At 50.2% G+C, this 15,042-nt stretch overlaps 2 protein-coding genes across 2 annotated transcripts in view; one reads left to right on the top strand and one right to left on the bottom strand.

Annotated features, from left to right (window-relative positions):
• Positions 1 to 15,042, top strand: part of nrg2a (neuregulin 2a) — a 94,793-nt gene that overhangs the window by 55,057 nt on the left and 24,694 nt on the right. The window lies entirely within an intron of this gene.
• pygma (phosphorylase, glycogen, muscle A) lies at positions 3,046 to 14,678 on the bottom strand. The gene is given in 21 exon segments (XM_062453199.1): positions 3,046 to 4,341; positions 4,588 to 4,654; positions 4,803 to 4,937; positions 5,101 to 5,308; positions 5,421 to 5,562; positions 6,145 to 6,203; positions 6,588 to 6,735; positions 7,067 to 7,168; positions 7,574 to 7,688; positions 7,882 to 7,966; positions 7,969 to 8,044; positions 8,374 to 8,520; positions 8,855 to 8,947; positions 9,145 to 9,288; positions 9,424 to 9,506; positions 9,657 to 9,768; positions 9,980 to 10,111; positions 10,264 to 10,367; positions 10,464 to 10,542; positions 10,653 to 10,754; positions 14,358 to 14,678. Coding segments are annotated over 21 exon segments (2,526 nt in total). The 5' UTR covers positions 14,601 to 14,678; the 3' UTR covers positions 3,046 to 4,191.

Genomic DNA, 15,042 nt, shown 5'->3' with positions numbered 1-15,042 from the left:
ACAGACTAATGACCAAATTATATAAATGGGCATCAGGGGGGCGGGGGGGGGGGGGGTTGGGGGGGGGTCTGTCAAGATCATTTCGAGTTTGCAGCGGGGAAGGAAGTTTGAGAGAGACACACAGACAGTGCATGCCTGCGCACACATGCACGGACATGCACGCGCTCACGTGCACGCGTGTGCGCACGCACACACACACATACTCGCACACGCACACTTACTTGCACACATGCATTCACATGCACGAGCATTTGACCGTGCAGGCACCCTCAGAAACACACACACAACACAGTACATGTTCCTTCACTTGTGCATAATGACTCAGACACCGTACTTGGTTTACATGCATATAGTAGCCTATTGTTATGTACGTACAGTATGACGGAGTTTGTAAGCTAAAACCGTTCCGTTTTAGTCAACTGTCTTCTAAATTTCAGTGAACTCTGTGCAGCACTGCTAGCATCAGCATGAGTCAGGATGTCTGAATGAATTATTCTCAAAGTGTCACCGGAAAGTTACAAAACAGTCCAGACCAAAGGGAACACCTCTACTCATGGTGATAATGAAAAACAGGACACTTCTACTGAAAAAACAAGGATCATTGACTGCATCGAGCACATAGAGCTATTAGTGCCTGACTGACGTACGTTATCCAACTGCTGGCGACGAACGTTGCCAAGTGCCAGACAGGTCTAGGGTCTGCACGCTATCAAATCTTTTTCTTCTCTATCTTTCAGGACTGTATTTTGTGTCTCATAGGGAAGTGTTGCTCTTAGTGGTATCCCCACACTGCCGATGGAAATGCATTCTGATAAAAAAAACAAAGGTATGCCCCCTGGCCAATCAGGAGCACAGGTGCATCGTTCATTAAGCTATAGGGCAGATGACCTAACATGTGGGGGGCCCAGCCTTTCCTGTAATTAATCCAAAAACCGTCAGCGAGACTGGCAAGAACGGGAGCGAGCAGTTTGAGACGACTGAACCCCCGGCTTGGAGCGCTCTCAAAAGCCCCGAGTCCTGAGCGCACCCAGGCCCGCGCGTCGGAACGCCCGGCCTGCTTTCCCCTCACCGCGCCCGTTTCCAGAGAGAGTCTCTCGAGACCGGCTGGAGTCGAGACAGCGGACCGCTGCTGTAAAGCTGAGTACAGGACCAGCCGTACTCAGCGGGCTACACCGAGGCCTCTCGCTCTGGCTCGGACTCCTGCTCAGGAAGGGAGGAAGTCGAGAGCGTCTTTTTGTTCCCCCGCCTCTCCACTCTCGTTGAGTTACTTTGAGGGGAAGCGCAGAGTTGTCTGCCAGATCTGGGGAGAGGAGGGAATGGTGGACGTATTTGCGTTTAGCGGGTGGCGCACTGCAAAGTCTGGTATGGGCCTACTTGGTGAATGCGCGGAACAACACTCCTACAACAAACAGAATGTTTGTCTTGATAGATCCCTGTTATCTTGTGATTGTGAGTAGTTAGTTACATTTACATTTAGTCATTTAGCAGACGCTCTTATCCAGAGCAACTTACAGTAAGTACAGGGACATTCCCCCGAGGCAAGTAGGGTGAAGTGCCTTGCCCAAGGACACAACATCAGTTGGCATGACCGGGAATCGAACTGGCAACCTTCGGATTACTAGCCCGATTCCCTCACCGCTCAGCCACCTGACTCCAGTTAGTTAGTGAGTAAAATGACTAAATGAGTAAGTTGGTTAATAAAGTCTGTTGTATTGACACGAAAGGATCCATTTGGATCCAATCAAATAATGCAACCCCCCCCCAAAAAATCCTAGAAACCCATAAGTTAAAATGTAGACCGGATGAAAATGATCAACACAAAGTCCAAACTGCAAAATAGGGTCAGGACTGTTCAGATGTAATCATCTGTGGCCTTCTCTACACAAATAACCATAGCAGACCAAGTAACCGAGCATGTCCCACTGATTTAAAACATTGTGTACGTACGGTATCCAAACTGCAAAAGAAAAGTTCTCACACAAAGTCCTTTTTCTCAGAAATCCTGTGTAGGAGCAGCTGTACACACGTTTCAGAGGTCATTTTCTACGTGCCCCCCTGGAGTTACAGAACTCTAAACCGTAGTTTTATCACCCTACCATGTTAGGAACGCAGCATGCTGTGGTGTCTAGTGACACATTATATCACGCTGTGTACCTTTTCTCCTTTAATGCTTTACAACTGTACAGGATCAAATTGCTGAACCCGCTCACAAACGAGGCAGCGCAAACCCTTGTTGCGGTTACCATAAACCAGACTAGGTTTGTCTGCTTCTGATGTGAGTTCATCTCCATTGTGTCACTGTGTGTGTGTGTGTGTGTGTGTGTGCTGGCAGAAAGGGCCTGGGCTTGGCTATGATGTCTCTTCCCTGTGTGCTCTGCCCCTCACTCACTTAATAAATTCACGCTAGGAAGAGAATCCTATTGCTGGAACTAATCATCAATAAAACAAGGATTGAAAACAAAATGTATTGAGGGACAATACAAGATTGTCCAAGATTTCAAAAGGTCCGAGATTTCTAAGTGCAAAACAGATTATGTTAAAGAGGATGGTAGATGGATTGAAGGTTTATTTCGATTTTGGGGATATTGTGTGACTAAAAACGGACACAGCTGCAGTTGAATGGTGAAAAGGCTACACATGAATCCAAGACCCTTCAAGTTTAATCTTCCCCGACTCATTAATCTACTCAGATTCGGAATCGCCTGAGTGTGTGGCCTGTGTTGCGGACTGCCAATGTGGGGAAATATTTGGCTTGAAACAAGTGACAGCTGTGAGAAGGGGGACAGTAAGAACTAGTTTTAACATCTGCGAGTCTATAGGGGGCGAGAGAAAATAAACAAGGAGAGACTCCTCCAGTAAACCCTACGTTGCCGTGGGTGTGTGTTTGTAATATCTGTGCTTTGCGAAACCTAAGGAGCAAAGAAGTGACAAATTAGACGTCTACTCTGAAACTTAGACGTGTGGGGGGGTTGGAAACCAACTGTGCAACATTGTGTGTGCGTCTAAACTTGGACTGTGGTGATAGTAACAGTATAGAAACTGATAAACAATGTCAAGTATATTTTATTGGTATAGTATGACAGGTACTGACTGACTGAAACGTGACAGTCGTGTTCACGGACAGCGGTGAGCTTCACTTGAAACAGAGAGAGAACAGGGAGTTCCAAATGACAACAGATGACACAGACACGATTCCCCCCCAACGGTGGATCAGTTAGTCTGTTCTACTACATCCCATAGACTCATCTGCTCAGGTTATCTGCTTTCAGGGGGACAGACCACAGTGGCAAACATGTCTTTCGGTAAAAAGAAAGAAAAAAAAACCATATGTGAGGTGACAACATTGGGGATGTCACCCCCCGTGGAGTCAAAAGACAAGCTGCTGACAAAATACCTACATTTTGTTTATAATAATGTGTTTACCCCCCTGACCTTCCAGATATACGAGGTTAAATGGAGGGGAGAGAGAGTCGAATACAACTTAGTTAGTGTAGAATGTGGATCCTACAGTCTGGCAGAGTCTAGACACAATGCATGTGCAACACAGACCGCATTCGAGGAAGATTAAACACACACGCAGCTCGTAGGATTAAATGTATTGAAGACAAGAAACTCCATTAGAACAGATCCAAGGGAAAAGGCATACAGTTGTACTGGAGAATGCTAAAAACCCACCGAAAGCTCAAAACCCACAACACACTTCTAGGACCTTCTCCACATCCCCCAGCCAACCCCCCCCCCCCCCCACCACCCTAGTCCCCCCCCCCCCCCTCCTTTATTGGTCTCTCTGGTCATTGGAGAGTGACCGCTGCTTCGAGGCCAATGACCTTGACTCCATGGGACGATTCGGAACGTTCGCTAAAACGGCTTGGACTGCAGAGCCAGCCTAGTCAGGGTGGAGCCTAGTCAGGGTGGAGCCTAGTCAGGGTCTCAACAGACCCGCACGTTCTACTCCCCCCTGCTGTGTGCGAGTCTGAGTGTGCGTCGCGTACGGGCCAAGCTTCCTTTCATCCGGCGGCCCCGAGAGAGAAGGTTCTCCTCGGGGGGGAATCATTACTGCCCCCTAGCTACGGGCATGTACCTAACAGCAGCAGTGTCCTAGGGAAGAGGGTGCGACGGAGGCGAGGCGAGGGGGCGGGTGAACGAGGGGGGGGGGGGGGGGGGTGCTGTGCTGGGGCAGGGCGTGGCCGCTTATGGGTGCTCGTCGGGGCCGGGGATCTTCTCCAGGCTGGGCTCCACTCCCCAGATTTCACGAGCGTACTGGGCGATGGTGCGGTCGCTGGAGAACTTGCCACAGCCGGCGATGTTGTGAATCACCTTCTTGGTCCATTGCTTGGGGTTCTGATGGAGAGAAACAAGACACGGGGGAAGGGTTCATGAGAAGGTTTAGACTCGATGATGAGGTCAATTGTGAATAACGTACAAAATGCGTGATAAAAGGCTCAAGGGGCAGATTCTTCTTATCACAGAGCTAATCCTACGCGTGAAAATCCATCAGACAGCCTATTTCTATCCAAATAACTTGTCAGCAAAACCCCCCAGTTTAATAGCAAAGACACATTTGAGACTTGCAAGCACCCCACTGACCTTGTACAGCGCATTGACTTTATCCTGGCATTTAATGTAGTCTTCATAGTCAGCAAACACTTTGAACCTGTGCATAAAACATGGAGGGAGAGATAAGGGCCGTTGTAAATATTAAAAGTAAAGCTCGGGGAAGGCTGGGAAAACCATGGCCTGCTGTCTACTGTACTCCATAGGGTGAGTAGACAGCATGCGAGACAGTGAGGGAGACGACCCACCTGTCATGGTTCATGAGCATGTCCACAATGTCCTTGAAGAGGTCAGGCTGCTTGGGGCTGAAGAATCCCCCGGCGATCTGATCCATGGCCTGTTTCAGCTCCGGGATCCGGTTGTAGTACTCTGACGCATTGTATCTAGGCAACACGGAGAGGATCGCGATGGATTGAAACGGGGGGGGGGGACGCTGCGTCTTTTTTTTTTTTTTTTTACAACACTTACAGATTCGATTTGTGAACAGCGGGCAGGACACGGTGAATCCCCCCTCCCCCCCAACCCCCCCCCCCCCCACCTCCTCACCCTTTCACATCCATGGCGTCCACGTCGTCCACCCTCATGCCGAAGATGAACAGGTTGTCCTCGCCCGCCTCCTCCGCCATCTCCACGTTGGCGCCGTCCATGGTGCCGATGGTCAGGGCGCCGTTCAGCATGAACTTCATGTTGCCCGTCCCGGAGGCCTCCGTGCCCGCCGTGGAGATCTGCTCCGAGAGGTCGGCGGCGGGGATGGCTGCGGAAGAAGAAGAAGAAGACGTGAACCGGGGAGGGGGGGGCGGGGGGAGGGGGCCGGGGTTTGACAGGGCGAGCGTGATGTCATCGAAGCGCGACCCCCATCCCCTCACCTCTCTCGGCCAGGGTCACCCGGTAGTTCTCCAGGAAGATGACCTTGAGGCGGTCCCCGACGACGGGGTCGTGGTTGACCACCTCGCCGATGGCCGTGATGAGACGGATGATCATCTTGGCAGTGTGGTAGCCCGGGGCAGCCTGGGACAGGGAGAGAACGAGGTCAGCGATTGGGATGATAGTAAAAACAGTCGAGATGATGCATGAGTTCAACTGACAATACACTGACAGTTCACCCTAGTCATCCAGCTGCTAACTGAAGCAAGCGAACTGCTACGAAAAACATTTAGGCATATATTTTGTTCACCGACTTAATGTCTAATAGGCATTGGACAAAGGTTTTTATTGTGTAAAGATTTTTTTTACATGTTAAGATTTTTTGTCAGTCGTGAACCAGTGGGGCATATTATTTGTATTTTTAGAATTATAATAAAATAAAAAATATGACAAAAATGTTAAGGCCTAAAGGGCAGAAAAAATCATATGTGAGAAATTGCTGGGTGTTATTTAAAGTTATATATGTACCTATCTTGTAACAGAAAACAATGTTATGAGTTGATTTAGTAGACTATTTAGTTTGATCCAAAGCGACGTCAAGGATTTAAACCAGGAACCTCTATATCTGCTATCAAGTATCAGATGGGCTCTATCAAGCAACTACATTTATCCACAGACACACTTGCGGAGAACGAACGGTCGAAAGGTACGCAACACAAAACACACCTTCCCTCCGATCATGATGGTTCTCGGGGTCCAGTGCTTGTTAGGCTCCTTCTTAATGCCTGAGGCGTTAAGAAGAACAGCATTAACACAGAGAGATAGGTACAACATCGGGAGGAGAAAGAGTGAGGGAAGAGTCGTGTGAGTGCGTGCACGTGTGTAAGAGAAATCCAGAGATGGAGGGTCAGAGAGGTGGAGGAGAGAGAGAGAGCGAGAGAGAGAGAGAGAGAGAGAGAGAGAGAGAGAGAGAGAGAGAGAGAGAGAGAGAGAGAGAGAGAAAGAGAGAGAGAGAGAGAGGAGAGGAGAGAGAGAGAGAGAGAGAGAGAGAGAGAGAGAGAGAGAGAGAGAGAGAAAGAGAGACAGAGAGAGAGAGAGAGAGAGAGAGAGAGAGAGAGAGAGACAGAGAGATAGAGAGAGAGGTGTGTCGGCACAGAGGGAGTCCTCACGGTTGAAGTAGGTGATGATGTGCAGACAGTTGAGCAGCTGCCTCTTGTACTCGTGGATTCTCTTGACTTGCAGATCGAACATGGAGTTGGGGTTGATCTTCACCTTGTAGTGCTCCTCCAAGTGCACCGCAAACTTCAGCTTGTTCTCCTACGGACGGAGGAGGCACGGAGACAGACTAGGCGCGTGTCGGCCACAAAGAGCACAGGTACAACACTGGGAGTCAGATGGCTGAGCGGTTAGGGAATCGGGCTATTAATCAGAAGGTTGCCGGTTCGATTCCCGGCAGTGCAAAATGACGTTGTGTCCTTGGGCAAGGCACTTCACCCTACTTGCCTCGGGGGGAATGTCCCTGTACTTACTGTAAGTCGCTCTGGATAAGAGCGTCTGCTAAATGACTAAATGTAAATGTACAACAGGGGCCGCGCAAGCTCGCGATGTTCTCCGAAGCGAGACTGGCTTCTGGTTTCGTGAGACCCACCTGCTTGACTTGGGCGACGTCCCGGATGAAGGCCTCATCGTCGATGAACTGCAGCAGCTTCGACAGCTGGTCAAGGTCACGGATGAAGTCCTCTCCGATTTTCTGACCAACACATCGACATTGAGACATGGTTACTCTGCCCTATCGGTTAATGTACAGTCCCTCTAATCACAGTGTCAGTACCAGTGAAAGATTGTGTAAAGTCAGCATAATAAGGTTGTCATTTACCAGTATAAAAAGTACCAGTATGCCATAAAATTTGTCTACCTTTTTCTACAGTGCTACAACGGTCTCGCTGTTATACAGTATCTCTCATTTCCTATATCATGATTTCCTTGTGTTACCATGTTCATTGCACTGTTATATTCTCATTGTATTGTTGCATTTTCATATCGTTCACCAACTTATGTTGCAATTCCGCTCCGAAGGCGTTATGGGACTAAAGTCTGATTTTAATTGGATTGACTGTTGTATAGAGTAACGACAGAGTAACCAATAGAAGATCACCTCTGCGATGACCTCAGCCAGGCCAGGGTTGCACATGACCAGCCAGCGACGCGGCGTGATGCCATTAGTCTTGTTCTGGAACTTCTTTGGCTCCATCTCATAAAAGTCTTTAAATCTGGTCCGGTTAAAAAAAAAAAAATCACCATGAATATGCATACTAAGTAAATACCAATGTACTTGCGCGAGCGTGCACATACACACACACGCGCCGCGCGCTGTACACGGTGTCCACGAGGCTGAGGAGTCTGGAATGTTTTCCCGAGAGATGACCTTTTCCGAAGGAAGCGTGGCGTGCGTGCGTCACCTACACGGTGGCCTTCAGGATGTCCGAGTGGATCCGCGCCACGCCGTTGACGGCGTGGGAGCCCACAATGCACAGGTGCGCCATGTTGACCTCTTCTCCGACCCCTCCTCGATGATGGACATGCGACGCATCCGGTCGGTGTCCCCGGGGTACAAGGCGGCCACTCTCTGCAAAACGACACAGAGACGGCAACAAGCTTGAGGCGAGCGCAGCCAGGAAATGGATCGGGGTGACCGTCGCACGAGCGCCCACGGTTGTCCTGTGAGAAGCTACGCCCTTGTTCGGGTCCTACGTCGATGAGGGTTAAAGAGATACGTGACCAAGGGGATTCTCTTCAAGTGCAACCTTCCATCCACCGCTCCTTCCAGGTTATCTCTGACTTTCGGACGAGTCACTCCTCAGCGGAGCGGAGGAGTGGAAGGGTGGGTGGGTGGGGGGGAGGGTCTGCTTTTCTAGAGACCCGGGATTTCAAAGAGCTGCCATTTGCACCACTGACCTCCATGTGGCGACGGTTGATCTCGTAGATGACCTCCAAGTGCCGGGGCAGCAGGTGGTGGAGCAGGTCTACGGGCCAGCGCTCCAAGGCCTCAGGCAGGACTGTGTGGTTGGTGTAGGCGCAGGTACGCACGCTGATGTCCCAGGCCTGGACTCAGGGGAGAGATCAAAAATAATAGTACGTTTCATTAGTAATGCACCTTTCTTGCACTCGCAGTGCTAGATGAGAGACGAGAGGTCATATCTTGACTAGCTGTTCGCCACAGCTTGTTTATGTCGGATGCGTCTGCGCATTCTGTGCAAGTTGACGCCTTCTAAACCAAAGCAATGGCTTTGTCTCCCTCTGTTGGTATAACTGCAGTCGCGCACTACTTTACTACTACTGCTACAGTACCATGTGAAACCATAACACGAAATCAAAATACTCAAACGAAATATGAAATGCTACAGACTGTGGCTAATGGTCATGTTCTGCCTTTTACCTTTTCCCAGGTTAGGTGCTCTTCATCCAACAGTACCCTCATTAGCTCTGGAATGGCCATTGCGGGGTGAGTGTCATTCAGCTGGATGGCAACCTGGGAAGAACAAGAAAGACCATATAAGCGTCGGCCCAGAAATACGCAGCGTTGGTATAGTAACTGAGAAGAACGAACTGCAAATGAACGAGCGACAGCGACGATAGCGACGCAAAAAAAAAACCCCAGCAACGGCGTTGGCGTCCAGCTCGACGTTTGCCGCCCGTTCTCAGATAGACCACCAGAGGGTGCCACACCTTGTCCGGCAGAGCGGTGAAGTCCGTGCGGGAGACCTCTCTGGAGCCGAAGTCGGACACCTTGAAGCGACGGACGATGTCCTGCAGGGTGGCGGACACCACAAAGTACTCCTGCTTGAGGCGCAGCTCCTTCCCCTCGAAGAACTAGGGAGAAGGAGGAGAGAAACAGGCGCAGCTTCGTGAGCACGACCACGACCGTCTTTGCAATCGTCATCGTTCTCGCGGGTGTAAAGGAACGCGAGTGGTCGGCTTTCGCGCGAAGGTGACATGCTTGTTTACGTTGTCGTTGGGGTAGAGCACGCGAGAGATGTTCTCCGCCAGGTTCCTGTCCAGCACGGCTTGGATGTAGCCACCGACGTTAACTGGTGAGGGGGGCAGAGTTTTGGAAAACGTGCTTGAGTCTCCATTGTGGTCTCTATTTCACTACTACAAAATCTGACCCTCCACTGAGAGAGCTAGTCTCCATTCGGAAGATCTTATTTCGGTCTCCTGTCGTCCGGTCAGACACTTACAGTCCTTGAGGTTGAAGTCACAGGGGGCCTTGGCAGACCACAGTCTCATGGTGTTGACGATGTTGTTTCTGTAGCCTGGGATGGGGGTGTCGTAGGGCAGAGCCAGCACTACCTGTCAACGCAACCAAACAGTGCTCTTAAATCAGGTACTACAGTAAGACCAAAATAAGTTAGAAGGATGTTTGGTTGTTTTGATTGGTTTGGTTAGACCGTTCGAACACACTCTTAGGGATGGCGAACACGACTTGATTTGACATGATAACACTCACGTTGACACACACGAGCACACACACACAAGTAGGCACACTCTTCCACATCCTCACCTGGGAATCGACCCATTTCACCCCGTCGGGGTGGTGCTCCGTCCTGCCGTAGAACTTGACCGGCCTCATGTACTCTGGGCGGGCTTTCTCCCAGGGGTTGCCGAAGCGCAGCCAATCGTCCGCCTCCTCGACCTGCCAATCGTCGGTGCAGAACAATATACAGTAAGACTCGGGAAACTCTCTCTCCGTGACATTCCGTCGATTCCTCCGTGTTCGGGTCGGGACGCGACGTGAACGATGCATTCTCTTCCGTCTCCACGGAGCGTCCCCGAGGCCCAGCTCACCTGCCAGCCTTTGTCGATCTTCTGGTTGAAGATGCCGTACTCGTACCGGATCCCGTAGCCATACCCAGCCAGGCCCAGCGAGGCCATGGAGTCCAGGAAACAGGCTGGGGGGGGGGGAAAGGGGAGGGCAAGCTTAATCAGAGGGGGACTCGACGTGACGTTTCCAATAAGGAGCGAGGAGAGGAGGGGGGGTGGCTCACCAGCGAGTCGGCCCAGGCCTCCGTTCCCAAGGCCGGCGTCTTCCTCCATGTCCTGGAGCTCCTCCATATCCAGCCCCAGCTGTGGAGCGACACGACGCTCATCAGTCTGCGCCGAAGGCTGAAGCTACATGGACATTCTACAGGTGTGGGTCTGAGTGTGTGTGTGGTGTGACTGTGTGTGTGCGTCACCTGGTATGTGGCCTCGTCACAGGCATTCTCCAGAGCCAGGTTCACCATCGTATTCTGGAGAGTGCGGCCCATGTAGAACTCCAGGGAGATGTAGTACACACGCTGAAGAGAGGAGACGAGGGAGGGGAGGGGAGGGGAGGAGAGGGGAGGGGAGGGGGAGTGGAGGGGGAGGGTAGGGGGAGGGTAGGGGAGGGGAGGGGGGAGAGGGGAGGGGAGGGGGAGTGGAGGGGGAGGGTAGGGGGAGTGTAGGGGAGGGGAGGGGAGGGGAGGGGGGAGAGGAGAGGAGAGGAGAGGGGAGGGGGAGTGGAGGGGGAGGGTAGGGGGAGGGGAGGGGAGGGGAGGGGAGGGGAGGGGGGAGAGGAGAGGAGAGGGGAGGGGGAGTGGAGGGGGAGGGTAGGGGGAGGGGAGGGGAGGGGAGGGGAGGGGAGGGGAGGGGGGAGAGGAGAGGAGAGGGGAGGAGAGGAGAGGGGAGGGGGAGTGGAGGGGGAGGGTAGGGGGAGGGTAGGGGAGGGGAGGGGAGGGGAGGGGGGAGAGGAGAGGAGAGGAGAGGGGAGGGGGAGTGGAGGGGGAGGGTAGGGGGAGGGTAGGGGAGGGGAGGGGAGGGGAGGGGAGGGGGGAGAGGAGAGGAGAGGGGAGGAGAGGAGAGGGGAGGGGGAGTGGAGGGGGAGGGTAGGGGGAGGGTAGGGGAGGGGAGGGGAGGGGAGGGGAGGGGAGGGAGGGGAGGGGAGGGGGGAGAGGAGAGGAGAGGAGAGGAGAGGGGAGGGGAGGGGGGTAGACAAGGAGAGGAGAGGATGAGGGAAGGGGATGAGGAGTGAGTCTGCACAATAACACGGCTACACGGACAGGACCAACATGAGGAGAGAAAAAGGCCTGAAACTGACCCACATCAAAGACAGACAGACAGCAACCCTGAGACTAAGATCCAGTCATGAGTCTGTGAGAATATGTGAACGCGGGCTTCACATGCATTAAGCTCTCTGGCCTGTGTAAAGGGATTTTATGGAAATGAGACAGTCAAGTCTGGGGTTTAGCTTTTGATGTTGGCATAGTATCTCTTCTCTCAGTATCTTTTCTCCTCAAAAAGAAATGAGCTGCTGGGACTGGCTGAAGGCTGGGGGTAGTGACTGCTGGTGGTGGTAGTAGGGGGGGGGCTAGGAGCCGGGGGCTGGGGTGACAGGGGGCTGGGGTGACAGGGGGCTGGTGGTGGTGGGGGGTCTAGGGGTCAGGGGCTGGGTTGACAGGGGGCTGAGAGCTGGGAGATAGGGGGCAGCAGCGATAGCTAGCTCAGGGGGTGTTACATAACAAGGCATTTGGACTCGGGGAGAAAATAGCACCAGTTGGGGTTGCCGTAAAGGTTACTGATGGCATGATATCTATTAATGGGGAAACATGCTGCGAGAACAGAGCTGGATCCAGAACAGATACACAGGACTGAAGCGTATTCACGGGAAAGAAAACACACCGTGTGATTTATGATGTTCACTTGCACTCCTCAGTGGCACAGAACAAGAGGAAATCATTTTGCATCCTCCTTCTCTATAGTCGTTCAGATATGAATTTCGACTACCTTTTTTTCGACTTGACATATGACAGCTAATTTCCTATAAGGCCCCGGCGCCATCCTGAAATGAGGATCGGCAGTTCTCATTATGCAGGCAGCCAATCAGGAATCAGCCACATGGAACAGACGGCACTGCAAGGGGTGCTTGTATCCTGGTTGACACGGGGTGTCAACAAAGAAAATCCAAATCGCTCCATTTCAGGCCTGTATTAGGATGCAGAGGATCCAAAATGCGACGAGATGTATTCATTAAGGAGTTAGTAAACGATTTCTATTAAGATATATCATAGTTCTGTAGTGACTCCTGTACAGTATAAAGTCTTGGAGTCCTCCCTTCTCGGATCAGTTTCTATGTTGACCTTTCTTGGAGGGTATAACTTTTGACCTTTCTGCTTAGGATACCAGAACCAGAGCTTGACCTTGGGCTAGGTGATAAAGTAGAATGTCAAGTTCCCCCTTATACAATATCGGGGATATGATGTCTGGAACCCTAAACCTGCCTGTAGGGCTGCGGTGAACCCGTCATGGTTGGCATGGACACATCTAGGACTGCGAAAAACATCCCTTCGAATAGGGAAAAGGAGGTTTGTGGCAGCTGCAGTTTCTGTTCAGGTAACTGTTGAGTCAGGGATTATACTGTAGAAGAGATAGCAGTGACAAAATATCCCTTCAGTGGAGAGGGGCACGTTTTTTTTATTGTCTTGGGTAGTACAGTAAGGCTGAGTTCATTCAGACCCTCTTGAGGAGGTGCTGTCTGGCATAAAGGCTACGTGCAATTCTTTCAAGCCAGGAGAGGAGGCGAGGGGAAGGTCAGGGACGAGGTTCACATTTCAACACAACGCCGACACGTCAGCACATCGCACTGATACTTCTGTAGGCGTCCGGGAACGAAACATCTCGACGCGGCCGGCGCTGGAAATCTGTTGTTGGGGTTGTCATGCCCAATTCCGACTTGAACTGGGATTGTGTCGTGACCAGGAGCGATTCTAGGATCAGACCTTTAGGGGGGCCTCAGCCCCCAATGAGAATGTGACATGGATACAGTGCCTTGCAAAAGTGTTAAACCCCCTTGCTAATAAATCACTTATTTCACTGGATAACAATTAATACGTTTATTTATTATTATGCAAAATATTGAATGAATAAAAAAACGAACAAAGTCCCTTTCTTCATGAACTACCAGCATCAAATGAAACCATAATGATGTGTCAACAATAAATAAACATTGTTTTAACACGTTAGAGCACTAAAACTTATTTAAGTTAATAATTCATAATAATTATTTTATTTTTATTGTTATTATTTTTATGGGTGCTGAGATTAAATTTAGGTGTGCTTGAGCACCCCTAAAAAGAGTTTAAAATCGCCACTGCTCGTTACTATCTTGTGAGTGTGGTGTCCGTTGGATCTTGTCAAGCAAGGTGTGTGTTCGCTTACCTGAAAACATAGCATAACCATCTGAGATACAGTCAGACTGTAAACTATTAACCAGGACTAGCATCTCCTTGACCAGAGTAGTATCTGGCCATTGTTTTATCTCAATATTTGTATTAAACACAAACTAGTCCTTTATTATTCATGTTACTATACCGTGTACTGTACTGTCCATCCGACAAAGTCTCAGGACGCACCTCTTCAACTTAATTTCGACTAACCGCTCGCTTGGCCTGAGATCCCCGAAAGTCGAACTTGGCAGGATACATTATGTGATTCTGGCAAGAGCGCACACAAATTGCACTTTGCTGCGCTATATAGTAGCTTACTATGTAATTTTGAAGTGTTTCATTGTAGCATATTATAATTGTTCCCCGTGCCTGGTAGCTGAGATGTGGTGCACTATTCCTGGTAATTACAGACCGCTCCTTGACTGACCACCGAAATACTGTTAAAACTATGTACTTCTGATCCTTGATTTTCTGCTGCCTGCCTTCTTTTGCATCTGTACTTCGCTTTGGGTGAAAGCGTCTTCTAAATGTAATAGTCAAGTAGGCTATTGAAATAGTCCCTTGGTGTAATAAATAATGAAATAATCGTAGGCCTTGTGAAGCCTTCTTGAGATTAATGACTTTGAAAGTACATATAAAAAACGTGATGTTCTCATCCAATCTGTCATTCAGTTGATGCCGTGTGAGCACATTACTTACTTTAGGATCTTTCTCGTAGTAGTACTGTTGAGTACGAATCCACCTGCCGACAAGGTGATCGCGCACGGTGTGTGCCAGGGCAAAGTAATAATCCCTTTTTGTCGCCACATTTCTGTCCTTGACCAGTGTGAAGTGGAGATGTCTGTTAAAATTGGTTTTTAAATCGGTAACATTTTCCACGCCGGCAAGACCTCGCACTGAAATCTGCTTCTTCTTATCGTGGTCTGACAACGGTTTCGACATGATGATACTAGGCTCTCGATTTCAGACAGTCAAATATCAGGCGTAACTCCCCTGGTCTTGTCTCTGCGCTACAGGAGTACCCGCAAATATAGGTCACGGTTGAGCATATAAAGAGGTACTTATGAATATTGAGTTCAAGGTGGGACCAATTCTGAACAGAGTTATGAATATGTAATTAATTTACAGTGTCGCTTAGGGTGTTCTAAGTGGTGTGCGGCTGGACCTATCCAAAAACTGAACATGTAATAATTCATCAAAACTATGCATGAATAAGCACAAATACAAACTAGATATCCTAACATAGTTTGGCTAGTAAGGCTAAAATACATAACATCCTCCATGTGCCACACTGGCACCTGAAAAAGTATTCGACTTGACACAATTAAACTACAACTCCCAGCAGGCCATACTCCCCATATTGGTGTCGGGGGCTCATGCACTG

This window comes from Osmerus eperlanus, chromosome 27 (assembly GCF_963692335.1).
Source record: "Osmerus eperlanus chromosome 27, fOsmEpe2.1, whole genome shotgun sequence".
Taxonomy (NCBI): Eukaryota; Metazoa; Chordata; class Actinopteri; order Osmeriformes; family Osmeridae; genus Osmerus; species Osmerus eperlanus.
This window is presented reverse-complemented; position numbering and strand designations above follow the sequence as displayed.